Here is a 19,561-nt window from a genome sequence, read left to right on the forward strand (position 1 = left end):
ACAAAAAAAATTCAGACACTGTACATATGGATTCTCGAGATGCATCGCAAAGAGGGGATTAATAGAAACACAACCCACGTCGCCACAATCGGCTTTCATGCATCGTCTGCGAAGAAAACGTATAATGCAGAACAGAAGCTACTGCTTTGATGTTTGGTAAATGCTGGGCTCTTGCAACACATCTCTGTAAATACTGAATAAGTGGGGCAAGAAAAATCGTGTTTCGATGTTTGTGGATGATATATGAGCCGATGGAAGAGAAGAAGAGAATGCACAACCTTTGTATCAGGCGGCAACTTTGCAGTACGCATCAGACTAATTTTTTTCCCTCCCTTCAGGACAGCACAGAAATTGTGGATTTTTAAATAAGCTTACATAATCTTATTTTAATTGCTTTAGTTACTTCATACATGAACAGTCACTGCCGCTGACATAATATATCTAGCCATTCGATCAAGCTGATGCACACAATATAATTTTACCCTATACGAGTCTTTAACATTATGGTCTTCAATAGAAGACGGAGGGTTTTCAACCTTCTTCAGCATCCAAAATCATAAGGCACCAGTCCTTGCAGCTCTGGTCCATTGAGTTTATTATTTTCAAAACTGCAACGAACAGAGGACCAAAACAATTCAGTCGAAATATCAGCCATACCATATCAATATACACCTAGCATTAGTCTAGAGGATGTGTGTTGAAAGATTGTAAACTGTTCAATACATCTTACAATTGCTTGATCCATGATGATTTAATGGACCAAAAGTTCCATAAAATGCACAACAAGTACGAGTAAAGTATAGCAATTGATAAGTCAATGTGCTTGTACATGATAAGTCAAGACAGAGAAGGCATTACTTGGTACAAGGTATATATATAAAATATTTCCATAATAGCTAACCTAACATTTTTAAAAAAATCCAATACGAGTAAAGTATAGCAATTGATAAGTCAATGTGCTTGTACATGATAAGTCAAGACAGAGAAGGCATTACTTGGTACAAGGTAAATATATAAAATATTTCCATAATAGCTAACCTAACATTTTTAAAAAAATCCAATCAAAATCTCAGTATTCTAAAATATTTTTGAGTTAATCTACATCTAGCATTTTCATTCATCCTAAAGATCATGACTTAGATGCAAAGAACATGCAACTTGGTAGCAATACTAAGCATTTCCAATAATATAAGAAAAATTTAATACTGGAACACATATAACTGGCACAATCAATTATGATTTTCAATTGTAATGTAGTACCTCTCCATAGGAAAGCTTCTAAAAGGACCATCAACAGGGATTGTCCCACAGAGACCATTGTTAGAAACATCACTGCAACAATTTAAAAAGAAAAGGATAAAAAAATAATAACGAAACATTCATGATTCAATCACTCCTGTACTGAATAAAAACATGATTTCCCATTTTTATCTCTAAACTTACAAAACTTTGAGGTCCGACAGGGTGGTCAGCTCCCTCGGAATTGATCCTGTTAGTTTGTTGTTGTTCAACCGCCTACAACATTGATACAATCATATCAAAATCAGAATTCAACGTGATCACAAAAGTAAAATTTTACGTTAATCAATGTAAAGATGCTTACAGAAATTTAAGTGACTTCAAATTGGCAAAGGACTTTGGTATTTCTCCTTCCAGTTTATTCTGATACATATCCATGCTGACAAGGCTTTTCAAATTACCTAACTCTTTCGGAATTTTCCCACTTATGTCATTCATGTAAAGCTCCCTGCAGCCCAATTTTGAATAGCACACATAATCACCAAACACATATGGCAAAAAAAAAAAAAAAATGATCTACCAAATTTTTTACAGAGCAGGAAAATTATACATTTTGTTCAGTTCCAAGAAATGGAACCTAAAACTATGAGTTTCAACATTTAAAATGGGAGAACTCGAAACTTTCCGTTGTTTTCCTCAACAAGATACAATATCTGGACTTTAAAAAAAGAAAAAAAAAAAGACAATTAATTAGACAGAGCAAAACAACTCACAAGTACTGCAGATGCTGGAGCTGGCCAACCTCAGGCCCCAAAGTTCCAGAAATATTAGAGTTACCCAAGTCCCTGAAAATTCAAACAGAACAAAATTAATTGTCAGACTAGAACCAAAATTCAGCGATAGCAACATGTTTTACTCAAAGCAAGAAACCAAGACTAACGAACAAATACACATGCAAATTACAAAAACCCCTCAAAATAAGACCAAAAAAGAAGGGAATCTCATTAGTCTTACAAACGAATCACATGATTGTTGGAATCACAGGTGACATGGAACCAAGTGCAGGGATTAACCAGTGTTGGGTCCCAGCTCTGCAACACATTTGTGGGGTCCTTAAACCTGCTTCTCAAGGCATGCAAAGCATTTCCTGAAAACAAACAATTGTTCAAAGAATGAACTAAAATCAAACAGAAAATAATTGAAACCCGCCTCATACAATTCGCCTATTTTATTATCATTTGCCCAGAAAACCAGAAACAGCAGCAGGGTAATAACATCCAAGTCCCTGAGGTTTCAGGCTTTCTGAAAAGAAAGGACATAATTTGTCCATTTATATCAAAAAGGCACCTCACAGCCACACACCGGCAAACCGCCCCTTCTTTAAAGACCAAATTACCTTTGCGATATTGAATTTTCACATCCTAACAGTTAACACACACCAAGGTATTCAGACATTCAACAGGGGGCGGACGCGGATCAGTGACCTATTTGACACAAATGGAGAAACGACGACCTTAAGAAATCCTACAAAGCTCAGGGACCCGCATGTTATTGACCCGAGAAGAGAAGCTATCAAATTGATAGCTCGCTAAAGAAGCAAATTATGGAACCCTAAAAATGAAAGAGCAAAAGGGCAGTAAGTACCTTCAGAGTTTGTTGAGAGGGCAGGTGAAATGAAGAGGAAGAAGGAGAGAATGAGAGAAATTGGAGCCATCAGAGAAATTGCAAACGTGAAGTGGGAAATAAGAAGGAAAAAAATATCAAAGGTGTTTATGAATATAAAATCAAGGCCAAAGAGAGAGATTGAGAAGTGAAGTCAATGCTTTAGGTTGTATTTGTGTGCAGACGAAAACTTGTACAGAGATTTATTGAACTGCTGTTGGTTGAAAGACCGTAAAAGGAGGGTGAAGTGAAAGTCACGCATTGGTCATGGGACTTGTTTTTTCTATTGCCGCGTGGTTTGCGGGCCCCCACGTGTACTCGGAGGAAACACCAGTCACCTCCACTCTCCAGCCACCTCTGTTGACTTTGAAGGTTGTGGAAACTTAAGAACCGGGGCAAGCGCTTTGAATTTGGAAAGACTGGTGGCGGCCACTGAGGCACTGACTGATGGTGTTTCGAGACACTTTTGAATTTTCATAATTTGTTACAGTATAATTAGGATTTGGAAAAGGACTCCGAGTGATACTTTCTTAGAAATTTTGGTTCCTAGTTTCCATTTTTCAAACATCACGGCCTCCAGTGATTAAAACAGTATTCGTCTATAATTGGGAAGGGCATTTTATTTTCTTGATGAGTTTCATAGCAAAGCAAGAAGCCAAGAAAGAAATGCCAGAGAATTTCAAAGCCCAAAAATCCAAAAGCGAGTACAACAACAACAACAATAACAATTTATCCAGACAGTCATAAAATTCTTTGGCATATATGCTTCTCAAATGCATAAAGAAGCTGATCAAATAGTAGCAAGAGGGATAACAGATACAGTTCCTGGCCAATAATACGAATCTGAGAGTTCTTGTTTCGCAGATTAATTGTCATTTTTTAAGATGGGGAAAGCATGTATACAGATCAGATTTTGGGTGCTTTGCTTCGGCATGTTCCCGGCACTTCACCTCTGATGTGGTACACATGAAGGTCTGCATGCACACCTTGCACTGCATTCCATATCCATGATTCACCAGTTGAATTGTCGGAGGAACCGGCGAGGTTGGCAATAACGGTGAGGAACAACAAGCAAAAAATCAAGTCACAACCTTTGTGCATAAGATGAATAAATCAGCAACAACTTTCACAGCAAAAGAACCACCAAAGTGTAATAAAATTTAAGAAAACAGAACTTAGAAGCATGAAAAGCCCTAGATCCACACCATCTATGGACATCTCATTAAAAATGTTATAAGTATTTGAAATGCTTATCCTAAAACAATCCATATCACTCATTTATACCACTGCAGGTCTGAAATCAGAGTTTTGAGCCTTGTAAGAAGAGTTAATCAAATCGTGCTCCTAAAGCTAGCTGAAGCAGAAAATATTGCCAAGAAAACCTTGACAGTGTCGTGCGTGGAAAATTCTAACCTTAGCAGTGTCCACTAACCTGAATTACACATACAAAAGATTATGCAAGCTGTTATCAACAAGCCTCAACACCATGATACTCATAGATGATCTAAAAAAAGAATGTATAAAGGTATCACTATTTATATGCATCTCAGGAGTCATGTTAATGCCCATATACACTCTGCAAATAAGGAGGTAAAAGTATTGGAATAAAAGAAAAGAGGCGTCTATGATTGAGCACCAAATTGCAGATCCTTTGAGAGACACTATTCCTACTAAGGTAAAGGACACCATCTAAATGTATCCCTTTGAAAAGGCTTTCTTCCATCCATCAATGTCTAGAAGCCACAAGTACCAGCAGATTTACATGTAGATGGAGGAAGATCAAGATTAAAGGCATAAAAAGGTGCCACAAAACAAATTAGTTCGACATTGAATTTCTTACAATTGCACAAAAGGAAGACAAACACTTGGATCATTTCGGAAATTGTAAGTGAACTCCAAATAATAGCTTACATATCCATTAAACTTGAATGATCAACCATAGAATTTTACAGAACTTCCGACATAGCATAAGTTTAATGGTTGCAAGCCAGATTCTGCAACCCACCTTGAACTTTTCACTATCAAAACTTAGGCAGTCAGTGGGATACAAGATGTTGAAGAGTAACTTACAAAAGAAAAACCCTCGAGTCAACTATACTTTACATACAATATAAATTTGATCATGTATTTTCAATCTGTCCATAAAAAATCCTTAATCAATTTAAACTAATATCATGCTTAATTAAATAATTAACTAATTAAGACACACGTCTGCTATTCTTCAACTTGTAATAATAAATCATCCCGCTTAGAAATAAGCGAACGAAGAGAGTGCTGCTAGATGTCTAGAACGGAGAGAGAAAGACAAGAGTATCAGTCTTTTACAATTTAAAAAATTACAAAGCTAATAAAAAAATAATAAAGAATTAAGAGGGAATCGAAACAGATTCCCTTATCAACTTATCCTCACTCTATCTTCGCAAGCATTTCTCTCTCTCGAACGGCTCTCTCAAATGGTACCGCTGTAGACGACACGACCGTCGATGAGATGGTTATCGCCAAAAGTATTATTTCACGATCTCTCTCTCACTCACGCACTCATACATAGGAAAGTGAATAGTAAATTAATATTTGCTCCTTAAATATAAGCCCAATTCAAGCTCTCTAAATACTGCTTTGCTCCCTAAATATTCACACTCAACTTCTCCAACAACAACCTCAAAGCTTCTTTACTTATCTTGCCCGTATAATTCATTGAAACCAAGTAAACATTTAGGAAGCTTGATTTGCAACTTACATTTAAAGAACAAATAACTATTTATTATTCATTTTCCTATATACGAGTGCATGAGTGAGAGAGATCATAAATTAATGCCTTTGGTGACGACCGTCTTGTCAGCCGCGGTTGTGTCATCGTCGGCAGTAGTGCTACTCGAGAGAACCATTCGATAGAGAGAGAAAATGCTTTGCAAAGATAGAGTGAAGATAAGCTGATAAGGGATTCTATTTCGATTTCCTCTCATGGTGTGTTTATTAATCAGTTATCAGAATGGATTAAAATCGAAATGAAGTAGAATCGGAATGAGAAATAGAAATAAGAATAAATTGTTTACTTTAACTATAGAAATTGAAATCGAAATGAACTGGATTACCATTAATATCTTTACTTTATCTTGGAATCGGAATAAATTTGTACCAAATTACCAAACTGACCTTAATTGATGATGATGATGATGATGATGATGATTATTGTTATTATTGACAATAAATTTTTCATAATAATAATAATATATAAAGAAGGATAAAATAAAAATTTTAAGATTTAAACGGAGTAAATGATCACTTTAAAAATGAAATTTCTATTCCCGATAGAGTTCGCCACTTTGATTTTTATTCCGTCTATCATTTAAGCAAATAAACACATCATACATTCTCATTCCTTAATTCTCAATAAGTAAACTAATCATTAATTTTTTTAATTAATTTTAAAATTTTTAAAATTATTTTTTTAAAAAAAAAACTGAGAGATAGAGAAGTGGTGCGCTGCAGTTTCCCGGGTCTTTCTCCCGCCATTCTAGACATTTAACATTTTTTGAACGAAAATACGCTCAAATAACATGATCCAACATGACATGTTAACATATTTTTTTTAAGTAAAAAAAAAAAAATTGGAAACAGAGCATGCAAAGAGACTACCTGGATGTTCATAGCTTTCTTGTTGGTCTCCAGCTGGCTTCCTGCAAAAGAAGCAGCAAACACAAAACCCACATTATCACAGATCATTCCAGAAAAATCATAAGTACTGAAATTGGTTAAATCAACAAAATTTGATAAAACAGACAAAAAAATAATAAAATAAAGAGATGGAGAGACCCTTGGCAGGTCTGTTCCTTTCCACGTGCTTCTCACGTGCCATCTTAGCTTTCTGGCCGTTTCCTCCTCCCATAGCTGATGGCTGATTGATATCGGAAGTAGGGGTGTCAAAAAAGCCCGCCCGGACCGGACCCGGCCCGGACCCGGCCAATTCGGTCCGGGCAAAACCCGGACCGGACCCGCCCCGGACCCGGCCAATCCGGTCCGGGCAAAATCCGGACCGCATGCATATAAAAACCGGATCCGGGTTTGAAATTCTCAAACCCGGACATTTCCGGTCCCGGGTCCGGGTTCAACACAAAAAACCCGAAACCCGGACCGGACCCGGTTTTTAAATAAATTTTAAAAAAATAAATATATTATATATAAATATATAATTATGAATTTATGATATATTGGATGTTATTTAAATTTATTGTGTAATTATTGTGTTTTTGAATTTAATTTATTTATTTTATATATAGATTGAATGAGTTTAAGTTAGAAATTGGATAAATTTAGGTATTAAAAAGTAGATTGAAATAATTTTTATTTATCATTTGTGCAAAATTTGTATTGTTAATGTGTTATATATTTGTATTTGACTATTTTCTTTTTTAAAATTTGAAATTGAATGAGTTTATTTGATTATTTTCTTTTTTAAAATTTGTATTGTTAGAGAAATTTAAAAAAAAATTGAAGAAAAAAATTAAAAAAAAATTAAATTTATCACATGCGGGTTTAAAAAGCCCGGATCAAAACCCGGACCCGAAAGGTGCCGGGCTCAAGCCCGGACCGCACCCGGAAAAACCGGGTTTTAACCCGGGTCTGGGTTTGCATTTCTCTCATCCGGTCCGGTCCCGGGCAACACCAAAACCCGGACCGGACCCGGATTTTGCCAAGCCTAATCGGAAGTGAAGTTTCTGATTCAATTTATATTTTTGGGGAAAAAAATATATATATATATGTTTGTGTGTGAAAAGTTGGAGGAGCAGGAGGATGAAGAGGTGAGCAAAGTGACGGTGGTGAGAATCTTGAATAAATATGAAATTAAATATATATTTTTTCAGAAGTGTCTAGAAGCTAAAGGGTGGCGATAGTTGTGGGGAAATTTTTAACCAAACCCTAAATAAATTGACATTTTACCGCACACCTAAAAAATTGACGTGTTGTATCGTATCCTTAATTTTATTAATTTTTCAGTTATTTCTAACGGCTCCGTCAAATTTTTGATTGCTCCTTTATATAGAAAAACAAAAACAAAATTTTTAGCTCATTTAATTTTTTTAAGGTTTTTTTTTTCAATTGTAATAAAAAAAATTTCTTATTACATGTACATTGTCACTACTATTATTTTTCCTTTAATTTTTTAAAGATTTTTATTTCAATTGCAATAAAAAAAATTTTCTTATTACATGTACATTTGTCACTACTATTATTTTTCCTTTAATTTTTTTAAGATTTTTATTTTAATTGCAATAAAAAAAAATTTTGTTACATGTACATTGTCACCACTATTATTTTTCCTTTAATTTTTTAAAGATTTTTACTTCAATTGCAATAAAGAGAATTCCCACCATTAAAATTAATTTAAAGAATGAACTTCTAATTTTACCCCTCCACCGTTAAACTTAACTGAGAAAATAACGGAATTGGGGGCGCGGTGCAACAAGTTAAATTTGTTAGGGATACGGTGTAAAATGTCAATTTATTTAGGGGTAAGTTAAAAATTTCCCATATTTTTATACTATACTTTTTTTAAATTGCTCTATTTCTAAAAAATATTTAAAAAATCACATAATTTTTTTAAATTTTTAAATAAATAAGAATTTTAGTGAATTAGTTACCAAAATCCATATTCTTTGGTGATTTTAATTCCCTTATTCTATTTAACTATTAAAATTACTTGAGCCTAAAATTTATTTGATTATTTTATTCTTTTAAGGTAAAAGTATCAAAATTTTACTTTAATTTTATTTTTTTATACAAAATTTATTATTTCTAAATGATGTGTTGATACTACTTTAATATTATGATTATTAATCTTTAATTAAACTAACATATTATGTTTTATAGTATAATAATCATGTAAAATATCAGAATTCAAATTTATCTAATTTACATATAGAATATTAATAATTATTTAGATTTTATTTAAAAATATTAAATTACATGTTACAAAATTAAATACTTAAACTATTAGATAGAAATTCCTATAATTCTTGGGGTGACTTGATTATTTTATGTCATTAAGAGTATAATAATCAAATAGAGTTTATGTTAAAACAAACTTACCGTTTAAAGAAATCTTAGTAAGAAAAAAGTTATAAGAATTATTTAATTGATTAATTGTGTGAATTATTTTTTTGATTTGTATTTATAAAAAATAATGTAAATTTATTTTAAATATTTTTTTGTAAGTGGGGTAATTTACCCAAATGGTGGGATGGACATATTTTTATTAGTTTTGTGGGGCCCGTTGTTTTTATATAATTACAGATGGACTCAATAGTTTAAACATATTGAATACTTTTCTGACCAAGAGGAAAAAAATGATTTGAGGAGGAACAAAAATCAGTAGAAATTGTCTGCATTAATAGTACAATAAAAGTAAGTACAATGAAAATAAGGGTCTTTCACCAATAAAATCTTATCTAGTGGATTTGAAATTCTTCTCATACTCTTTACATATTTCAAAGGAGAAAAATGAAACAATGTCGCTTTACCTTTGGGAGGGCAAAATTTGGAGGATACCAGAAAGTTATTAATTCACATTCTCCGTACTCTTTACAGTAGGAACCATTCTTTTGAAGGGTTCATCAAATGATCTTTTAGCTAATATTCCAATGAACCAACCAATATCTTAAAGACAAATAAAAGAATATGATCATTTCTGATATACACAATGTTTTTACAGTAGGAACCATTCTTTTGAAGGGTTCATCAAATGATCTGTCGCTAATATTCCAATGAACCAACCAATATCTTAAAGACAAATAAAAGAATATGATCACATTTCTGATATACACAATGTTTTTGCATAGTGTGTTTCGATTCTGAAAGAAGCATGATTCTAGCTATCATGCAAAAATGAACAGTATGAACACTTGAGAACACAAAGGATGGGGCTATATCACAATTGATGAGGATATGGCGAAGGGAAGTTACAACCCCTACATTGCGTGCCTCCTTTCCTCTTCTTCAGCTTTAATCCAAGCAGCCTGAAAATTAAGGAACAAGAACATACAAACCCTTATCATAGGATTTCAAGCATGCCGCAGAAAGATAACTGAAACTGAAAAGAAAAATGAAATAACAAAATAATAAGCAAATAATGAGAAAAGTTGCCTTGTCTCGTTCAAGTTTAGAGAGATGTGGCTTAATGGAGTTTCCTAAGCTTAGGCCTCCCCATGCTTCTCGTAACTCTCTCTCCCTTGCTTCTCTCCGACTTACAGAGTGGCGGTGATTCCTGTAATTTTTTCCAGCTTCCATTTTCTCCCTCTCCAACCTGTGCACTGGCTTAACCAATATCTTGTCAAGACTATCTATTGTCTCTTCATTTCCAGCCGTTGTATCTTTGTTTTCAATTTCAGAAAATCTGTCATCTTCCTTATTCAAGTCCCTATTTTCTTTCCCATCTACTACTTCTCTGCTGAAAGAAGAAATTCCATTCTTCTTGTTCAACTCGGCCGCCCTGCCTCCTTCAACTGGGTCATTATTTCTTCTGCTCTTAGCTTCCTGAACCTCCTTTTCAAGTCTAGAGACATGTTTCACAAGAAACTTATCTAGACTGGGGACTTCGGGAGCAGCTGCCTTCTTGTGAGTTGCTGCCACTTCATTTGGCTTTGCTCCTGCTTCTTGTTTCTTAGAGACAGTATCAGAGTTATTTCCGGAGTTCTTGTTTGCTTCTCCAATTGAATCATTATATCTTCTGCTCTTGGCTTCTTGGACCTCCCTTTCAAGTCTCGAGACACGCTTCACAAGAAACTTATCTAGACTAGGGACTTCTGGAGCATCTACCTTCCTGTGAGTTGCTGCTTCATTTGGCATTGCTCCTGCTTCTGAGTTCTTAGAGATAGTTTCAAAGTTATTTCCTGAGTTCTTCTTTGCTTCTCCAAATGAATCATTATTTCTTCTGCTCTTGGCTTCTTGGACCTCCCTTTCAAGTCTCGAGACACGCTTCACAAGAAACTTATCTAGACTGGGGACTTCTGAAGCATCTACCTCCTTATGATTTGCTGCTTCATTTGGCATTGCTCCCGCTTCTGGGTTCTTAGAGATACTTTCAACGTTTCCTGAGTTCTTCTTTGCTTCTCCAATTGAATCATCATTTTCCCTGCTCTTGGCTTCTTGGACCTCCCTTTCAAGTCTCGAGACATGCTTCACAAGAAACTTATCAAGACTGGGAATTTCTGGAACATCTTTCTTTGAATAAGTTCGTTCTACATTTGGAACCCCTCCTGCTTCTGAGTTCTTACAGACTATTTTGAAGTTATTCCCAGGTTTCTTCTTTGCTTCCTCTATTTCTTTTGTGAACTTCGAAGAATGCTTAAGAAGATCACATCCCAATTCTGAAGTACTCTCAGATTGAACAATTTCACTATCTACCTTGACCTCTCCATCCTCACTATTTTCAATAGGATTCTCCCCACCAATTGCCTTAGATGATTTACTAATTCTGGAATTTTTGGCTTCTTGCACCTCTCGTTCAAGTTTTGACATGTGCTTAACCAGAAACTTGTCTAGACTCGGGAATTCTGACTCAATTTGCTTCCTTCTAACTGACCCATTCATATAATATTCAAGGTTGGCAGTTCTCATTGTTCCTGCTCCCAAGGAAGATGTTCTCCGGGAATTAGGAACTGAAGTGGAAGGCAAATCAGTCGCAGAGTTTGGATGCATCTTACTGTTTTCTACTTCAGCTAAGGCAGCATTTAAACCACAAGTTGCAACTATAGTGGCAAGGGATGAAAGTTCATCTTCTTGCAAACATTTAAGTCTCTCAAGCATCATCTCTATGAGATTGGCCCTGTTAACCTTTTCAGATGACAGCCTCCTCTTTGATTTGCTCTGCATCATCCCAAGAACTGGTTCCTTAGCATCCAAGTTTTGAGAGCCAAAATCATTCTTTTTGGACTCCATTTCAAGTTCTGACCCAGACTCTGATTCACACTCCGAAGAAAACTCTGGTAATTCCTGATTACTATCACCTGTGTCAGGATTCTCGCAGATTTTATGCAATAGGTCCTTGAATTCATCTTTACTAAAGGGAGCACAATTTGCAAGCCTGACAAATGCAGTTTTAACTGCTGCAGCTACTTCTCTATCTACCTCAAATGCAGTATCAAAAGATGCTATAATTTTATGAGTGGTAGACCCTCCTCCATTTGCAGACGTTTCAATTTGATAATGTGTTTGAGGACAATTTGGCTTATCATACATGATAACTCCAATGGCTCCTGCTGCTTCAAAAGCTTCAGCTGCAGCTTTCTCAGATTTCAAAAGAAGGTCTTCTGCTTCTTTGCTTTGTATCCTGCAAAGAAGAATGATAGTTTAATTGTATGACAGAGAACTATATTTATTGAATATTCGTCTCCTCTCGTATACACAAACTATTACCTTGCTGCTTTAAGTATTCGACACCAAGATGCTTCCACCAGTGTAGCTTTCCGAGCATCCATTGCTTTATGTGCAGCCTCTCTTGCTGCCATTTTCTCCCTCAAAACTCTACAGTAATGTGGATTTGTATCACCTAAAGTTTCATCAAGAGTTAAATTCATGCCATCAACTTCCTGAAATAAAAAGCATTAATGTTAGCACTTTTAACTTGCAAGAAAAATCAAAATTTACAAGTCCTTTCATCAATAAAAAACAATTGTGAAACAACCTGCAGCATTTTTATCTTCCTTTTCAAATAGGAGTCCACCTTCTTCCGCGGAAACCAGTTGAGAGGAGAACTATTACGGTGACGAGGCTTCTTAATTTGTGCTGTACACTTGTTTAGAGCATTCCATGTTGATTGGTTGTTCCCTTTAGGTGATTTACCCTACATTATTCAAGTAGAAAGAATTATGAAACAAAAGGGGGAAAAATTTACTGAACTCAAATGCTGAATAACTAAACAACACAAGAGAATTAGCAAATGAGAAATGATCGGGATGTTGCAATTGATATCCACACACTAAATATGGTAGTAAAAGGAAAAATTACTCAATATCAGATTGAAACCGGACCCTCTCGATGCAATGCTTGTGATTAAACCAAGTAATTAACAAATTCAGAATCGCAAGCCTAGTTACATATTAAGTGGAAAATAAGATCAAATTTTAACGATTCCCCTATCATCATTGTCATGTTCTTCCAAAGTAATTTAGAATACAAACACAACCGTACCCTCACAATTCAATTTTAAGAAACTTTTTTTTTAATTAATATATTACTGTTATATGTTCCCGACAAAAGACCCAATGTCAGAGTAACTACAAAAAAGGCACTATAAAGATAAAACCCCAGCATCGAAAAAATTCAGTTCATATTTAAATGATTAATTCAAACATTAACAAAGGAGAAACATAATATTGGTAAGCCCTATTTACACTGAAGACAAGTTAATAAACACTTCTGATTTTGATTTTTTCTCTTTTAGGGTTTTGCACTTAATCATCCACATAGAAAATACTACAAAATCCTAACGTTCAAACCACACAATTTCAAGAAATCAAAGAAAGGCAAAAATTAACAAGAACCCAAATCTTGAAACTGATTTAACACAAAGAATGCACCTTCCCAACTCTGGAATTTGCCGATACGGGGTCGTCTCGATCACTGTCTTTGTTAGAAGAATCAGTAAATTTCTCGTCGCTGTGCTTATCTGAGACTGATATGCAACCCATGTCCAAGCACCCAAGATCCATTGTTAAATCTTACACCAATTGCAGACTCAAGAGCGACTGATTGTTTAAGAAATTGAAGCTGTTGATTGGAAGAAAAATGGGATTTTTAAGAGAATGTAAATAATTTTTTTTTTTTGTTTGATTGTTTTTGGGGAATTGAGACTGGTTCTGTGTATTTTAAACCTTCAAGTAGCCGTTACAAAGGCGAGGGTTTCGGTTGCAACGGTCGTTTTGAGAAATCCAAAAGAGTAGTTATCAAGTACATTGGCTTGTAATGGTAATCGTGGTAGGAACCACTGTCAACTTGACACGTGAGGCATCTATTGATTTGGATTTCATGCAGCTTCCGTAAATTTTTACTAAGCATGTACTCCAAAAAAACCATATTAATATAAAATTAAGTGATTTATGCGGTTGATAAGATTTTTCGTATTTTTTCAACCCATTTACGCACCCCCCCAAAAAAAAAAGGTCAAAATTGGTGAAGGAAGGCATATTAACGGAAAAAATAGATTACAAAATAAGTTAGTACATATCTGTGCAGTTTCTAAGGAAATAAGCGAATCAAAATCAACACATCACTGCAAATTAAAACATATTCATACTGCTCCTAAGAGTAAGAGGGGCAGAAAGTAGTTCTGATAAGAGTTGTTACTTTACACGATCAATTATTTCTTCTTCTTTGACATTTTCTAACATAAATGATATACATCCATGAGTGTCCTGAAATTACCCCCAAATAAAATGAGACACTTATTTTTTAGAAACTGGAAAGAAACTAAGTAATATGGTAACCGCAACGATAAACACGTGAAATTGGCTGTTCCTTCTCTTCTGTAACTCAATCTTCAGCCATGAAACTTATACACTACGGCATCTAACCATAAAGATGAAAGAGGGTTGGCATGGTAGTCATACTTAGTCCACTTGCTCTTCATCTCTAATCCACTTAGTAGCCACCACAATTAGTCCTCGTGTTGTTCTTGATCTCTAATCCACTTTGTAGCAACCCATTTCTCCCCTTTGATCACCGGACAGCTTCCGTGAAGTGATGTCTGCAAGAGCATTCAACAGATTAGGGATATGAGAAACCAAATTGCAAAGGCTAGAATTATAGCAACTCCAACCCCACGTCAAATAAATCTATCGAAACATCAATAATACAGGGCAAAAGAAAACATGTTTGGAAGGTTATAACTTATAACAGCTTAATTGTATCCAATGAGGAATATATGAATAATTTAATAAATGCATCAAATATGGATTTAAAAACAAGTAAAGGTTACCCGATCAATTGTGCCATTTGGAAACAATGAATAAAATAGCAGTCCATCTCCTCTCCGTGGCTTCACTTTTAAACCAATGCATTTTTTGTAATCATAGCCCGAATCTAGAAATATGCCATTCTACAAATCGATGTAGTAAGGTGAGTGCAAAGCAGTAAAAATGAATGACTAATACTTTAAGTCGGTCAAATAATAAGCCGTGATATTTGCAAATCTACCTCAAATGGGAACATGGTTTCTCCACCTTCCTCAACATCAGACAGATACAACAAGAAGGAAGCCAACTGCAAGAGATTAATTAGAAAAATGGTGTATATCTTGAGCACTACAATTTAACAAGGAAATAGATCAAATCTAGCTGTAAAAGAAAGTGATTTCAGCACATTTGTACTACTTTTGTTTGTTTTACACGATATTCAAGCTGGTGAAACCAATTTCAAATATTCTAAAAGAATCCACCAACTTTACTAAAAGATAAAGTGGAAACAGTCAGCCCAATTGGCAAGACTAGCATTTGCACTTTTACTTCATTCCTTGCTTGAACAACTGGAATGATAACTAGAGTGGAAGAAACTAGTTTCTACCAAAAACTCTTTCCCAGCCCCCCCACCCCAAAAAAAAAAAATTTACTAAAGCAAGTAATCCTAATTCCAATATAGCATGTATTAACCAACTGAGACCAGAGAAATACTAGCAAAAGTAGGCCAAGGTTTTTAATGGTGATCTAGTAACACCTGTTAATTGACAAATGTTGTGGCTGACTGACTGAACAATCACATGATGAACTGAAAGATATTTTAGTAAGTGATTTACCCTTTGGCTCATTTGTGGGCCATATTCAGCTGGGTTGAATGCATCATAGTGAGAATCATATTTCTGCCCAATCTCATATCTCAAAACATTGAACGCCTGCATTGGAGGAATTAAAACAGATACATAATTGATAGAAATTGGCAGGAACAAAACAAGTGAAACCATAAAATGAGGAAATAGGGAAATAAAAGAGATGCATATCAAGAGTAGAAACTACATGTTACACCAAAATTTTACTACTCAAGTAATGTGGCAATTGAACTGTTATATCAGCAGTGCGGAACTAGTTGTTAAAACACTTGAGGTACAGCTTGGAGAGTAGTAATATACATCCTATCATAAAATTGGGGTTTCAAACCAATTAACTAATAATATTATTACACAAATATACATATCTCAATTGGAATGAATGCAATGCAATCTAAAGATCTGATCAACTACAGCCTGCGACTAAGGTAAAAGCACCAATGAAACAGAAGAAAAACAGATCAAGTCAGCAAATTTTGAACAAGCGTTCAATCCTATAGGGTGACTGACTAGGATTTTCTCTAACCCCTATCACTAAGACAAAGCCCACCCATCCTACCAATTTATCAGTCAGCAGGGATGAAGTAACGGCACTTGCATGTTTCAAAGGTCAACAACTGCCATGAAATCCATGAACATAATAATTCCTCGTTTCTATATACCAAATAAAATCTAAGTAGAAAAAGATCATTGAAGCAAACTGAAAGTAACATTTAAACCTATATGCACAGTATCTACATTATTCCCTTGGACTTCAACTCCCAACTTTAATGATTGACTACACCCCATAGAAAACAAATGAAAAATTTTCTAACAAATCAAACCTCTCCATGGGTCTGTGGTAGCATTGTAGCTCTTGCAATCTTGTGCTCTATCGACTCCAAGATTCCGGTTTTATCTTCAGATGCACTGATAAATGTTCCGGAGCTGTTACAAAAATGTACAAACCAACAAACATAAGTTCTAAAATCAGAAACCAACAAATTTTTTATAATTGCGCCTAAACTGTTACCGAGGAAATTACAAAACAATATCACAAGTTCTACAAGCAACGGCCAAAAAATGGTTTACATCAATAATTAGAGTTAGAAACAATGACTTTTAAGATGACCTGAATAACTCACTTATCTCTGGTAAAATGACCCAAAGGCTACTGGACTATTTGGTCTGTAAATTGTATGAAATTTACTCATTATATCAGACTATCAGTTACTGTATTCAGTGGAGGTATACTCATCGAGCACAAAATAAAAATCCTCAAGGGTACAGCAGCATAATAAATATAAGAGAATACCTTGTTCTAGTCCCCTTTGTACTCTCAACAGTTTCTCCCTGCCGCAAAGCCAGCTGAGATGGCTTAAGACGTTTCTTCGCCGTCGCAATAATACTTTGGCATTGTTCTGCACTTGCAAAGTTAGGAAAATAAAGAGCCCGTGGACGCCAACTTAATACCTGCATTCAGTAATAAGAATCCCTCCAATGAAATCAGTTAAAACTGTAAACTATCGGCAAACAGATCCAAAGAAACAGTTCACAACCACACATCTCTTAAGCCACCAACAACAAAAATAATACCCAATTTAGCAATAGCCCAAATAAAGACCCCTGCCTCTATATTTCAAAAGACCTCCCTATACTTCAAACACGGAAGATATATTTGAAACTTTAAAGCATCTACTTAATCATGAAAGCACCAACCTCAGATCTCTCCTACCACATTGAGAGATTTTACCAATCAAGCCAAATGGTACCCACACGTCAACCCACTTTTACTTCAACAGTTTTGTGCTTTCATAAACACACCCTTTTAATTCTTGGTTTTTAATATTAATTAACCACCACCAACCCTTATACTTGACGGCTATTAATTTCATTTACCAACTAATTATACCCAATTTAGCTCTAAGCTAATATACTACACCATTTCTCACAAATAAAATTTAAAAAAAAAAAACCTGAAACGGAATTGATTGAATAGAAGCATCTCCAGTTTCGCCATGTGGCAGTCCACTCTCATTCTCCTTCTCCACCACTTCAAGTGTTCTCAACTTGGGCCGTATGCTGGGCACATCCTGTAAATAAAAACCAAACAACAAAATGACCAAAAGAAATAAAAGATCATTGTTTCTGAATCAACCAAAAATTAAATACCCGAGAGAGGAAAGTGGATCCATAGAAGCCAGCAAGGAAGAAAAATGAGCATAAGAGTAACGCAGTTGGTAACCCTAGCTTTGTACTCGATCTCTTTGCTTTGCCTTTCATCTATAAAAATTTCTTCTTTGTTGATCTTATTTTTCTCTCCTATTGTTTTTGTTTTTAGTGTTTTTGTTTTTGTCGCGTTTTCTGTTTCCTCTGTTTTTCCTTCTTTTCGAAAGTCAGAGCTGCGCGTGTGCATTTGTTTGTATTTCAACGACGGCACGGAACGCGTTAATGGCGGGAGTTCATTTTTTTTTTTGTTTCCTTTTTTGACGTCATAATTAGATAACTAAACGATTATTAGTTTATTACCTTTTATCTTTATTTAAAACTTAAAAACCTCTGACTTATCTCTATATCACGTAAACGAGTATAATAAAAGATTTCACATTATATTTTAAAAAATAAAAGTAAATTTTATTTTTAAAAATGTTATTTTTGTAGTGGGATGGTGAAGTTTTGTCTCATTATTTTTATTATGCATGTGAATATCAAAAATTAGCTAAAGATGTGAAGTTTTATCTAACTGAAATTACGAACTTTGTTTTGTATGCACTGTTAATGAGTGGATGGAGTGATTGAAAGAATAATAGGAAAGAATATTTTAGGATAAGATGAAAAATTAGCCTAATCTAGCTTTGATTTAATAAAGGATCTTGTTACCTTACATAATTATGTAAGGTACATAAATCTTCCACAACTATCGATGAAAATCTAATGGTCGTGGAAATATAAAATAATATAATCTTATTATTTTTACAGCTCATCAAACAATTGTGGAAAGATTATATACCTTACCTTATTATGTAGGGTAATTAAAACCTTTAATAAAATGTACAACCTCAAATTATAACATCCGAGTGGCGAGCCAATGGTCTCACCTCCCCTGGTTCTTCACTTGGGGATTCAATTTAATTTCCATTGCTTAAAGTCTCCCCTCAATTCAATTAATTTCCTCTCCCACATTTATGAGTAGAGGTTAATACATCTCCCCATATATAGTGAAGTAGAGAGATTTTCGAGCATAGCTCCTAGATCTTTATCCTAAACTATATGATCCCTCAAGGGACCTAACTAAAGTAATTTTTTAAATAGTTTTCAAAAATTAGTTTAGACTTTATTCATCCTTTACTTTTAAAATAAATAAAAAATATTTAAAGAATATTCATTCATTTAACAATAATCCAAATTGTGTACTTATAAAAAAGTATAATAAAAGATTTCACGTTATATTTAAGAAAAAAATAAAAGTAAATTTCATTTTTTAAAATTTAATTTTTGTAGTGGGATGGTGAAGTTTTGTCTCATTATTTTTATTATGCATGTGAATGTCAAAAATTAGAGAAAGATGTGAAGTTTTATCTAACTGAAGTTACTAACTTTGTTTTGTATACACTGTTAATGAGTGGATGGAGTGATTTGAAAGAATAATAGGAAAGAATATTTTGGGATAAGATGAAAAAATTAGCCCAATCTAGCAATTAAGGATCTTGTTACCTTACATAATCATGTAAAGTACATAAATCTTCCACAACTGTTTGATGAAAATCCAACAGTTGTGGAAATATAAGATAATAAAATTTTATTATTTTCACAACCGTTAGATGTTCATCAAATGGTTACGGAAGAGTTATGTATCTTACCTTATTATGT

General features: G+C 34.5%; 4 protein-coding genes across 4 annotated transcripts; all 4 read right to left on the reverse strand.

Moving 5' to 3' along the window:
* Positions 1 to 351: 351 nt before the first annotated feature.
* LOC18035343 (leucine-rich repeat protein 2) lies at positions 352 to 3,156 on the reverse strand. The gene is made up of 7 exons (XM_006422793.2): positions 2,884 to 3,156; positions 2,254 to 2,386; positions 2,013 to 2,084; positions 1,604 to 1,747; positions 1,444 to 1,515; positions 1,261 to 1,332; positions 352 to 608 (listed from the first exon to the last, which is right to left on the reverse strand). The coding sequence occupies exons 1-7, from the start codon at positions 2,951 to 2,953 to the stop codon at positions 542 to 544; spliced, it is 630 nt and encodes a 209-aa protein (XP_006422856.1). The 5' UTR covers positions 2,954 to 3,156; the 3' UTR covers positions 352 to 541.
* Positions 3,157 to 3,336: 180 nt separating this feature from the next.
* On the reverse strand, positions 3,337 to 6,787 carry LOC112096195 (uncharacterized protein At2g23090-like). Its single transcript, XM_024179332.1, has 3 exons — positions 6,715 to 6,787; positions 6,538 to 6,578; positions 3,337 to 3,893 (listed from the first exon to the last, which is right to left on the reverse strand). Exons 1-3 carry the CDS (start codon positions 6,785 to 6,787, stop codon positions 3,774 to 3,776), a joined length of 234 nt encoding a protein of 77 aa, XP_024035100.1. The 3' UTR covers positions 3,337 to 3,773.
* A 2,824-nt stretch (positions 6,788 to 9,611) lies between these two features.
* Positions 9,612 to 13,720, reverse strand: LOC18035187 (calponin homology domain-containing protein DDB_G0272472). Its single transcript, XM_006422794.2, has 5 exons — positions 13,476 to 13,720; positions 12,581 to 12,739; positions 12,313 to 12,485; positions 10,042 to 12,226; positions 9,612 to 9,914 (listed from the first exon to the last, which is right to left on the reverse strand). The coding sequence occupies exons 1-5, from the start codon at positions 13,605 to 13,607 to the stop codon at positions 9,867 to 9,869; spliced, it is 2,697 nt and encodes an 898-aa protein (XP_006422857.2). The 5' UTR covers positions 13,608 to 13,720; the 3' UTR covers positions 9,612 to 9,866.
* A 430-nt stretch (positions 13,721 to 14,150) lies between these two features.
* Positions 14,151 to 18,052, reverse strand: LOC18035505 (probable prolyl 4-hydroxylase 9). Its single transcript, XM_006422795.2, has 8 exons — positions 17,864 to 18,052; positions 17,668 to 17,784; positions 17,007 to 17,164; positions 16,537 to 16,639; positions 15,686 to 15,781; positions 15,091 to 15,156; positions 14,873 to 14,992; positions 14,151 to 14,641 (listed from the first exon to the last, which is right to left on the reverse strand). Exons 1-8 carry the CDS (start codon positions 17,972 to 17,974, stop codon positions 14,552 to 14,554), a joined length of 861 nt encoding a protein of 286 aa, XP_006422858.1. The 5' UTR covers positions 17,975 to 18,052; the 3' UTR covers positions 14,151 to 14,551.
* Between the last annotated feature and the right edge of the window lie 1,509 nt (positions 18,053 to 19,561).

This window comes from Citrus clementina, unplaced genomic scaffold, assembly GCF_000493195.1.
Source record: "Citrus clementina cultivar Clemenules unplaced genomic scaffold, Citrus_clementina_v1.0 scaffold_8, whole genome shotgun sequence".
Classification (NCBI taxonomy): domain Eukaryota; kingdom Viridiplantae; phylum Streptophyta; class Magnoliopsida; order Sapindales; family Rutaceae; genus Citrus; species Citrus x clementina.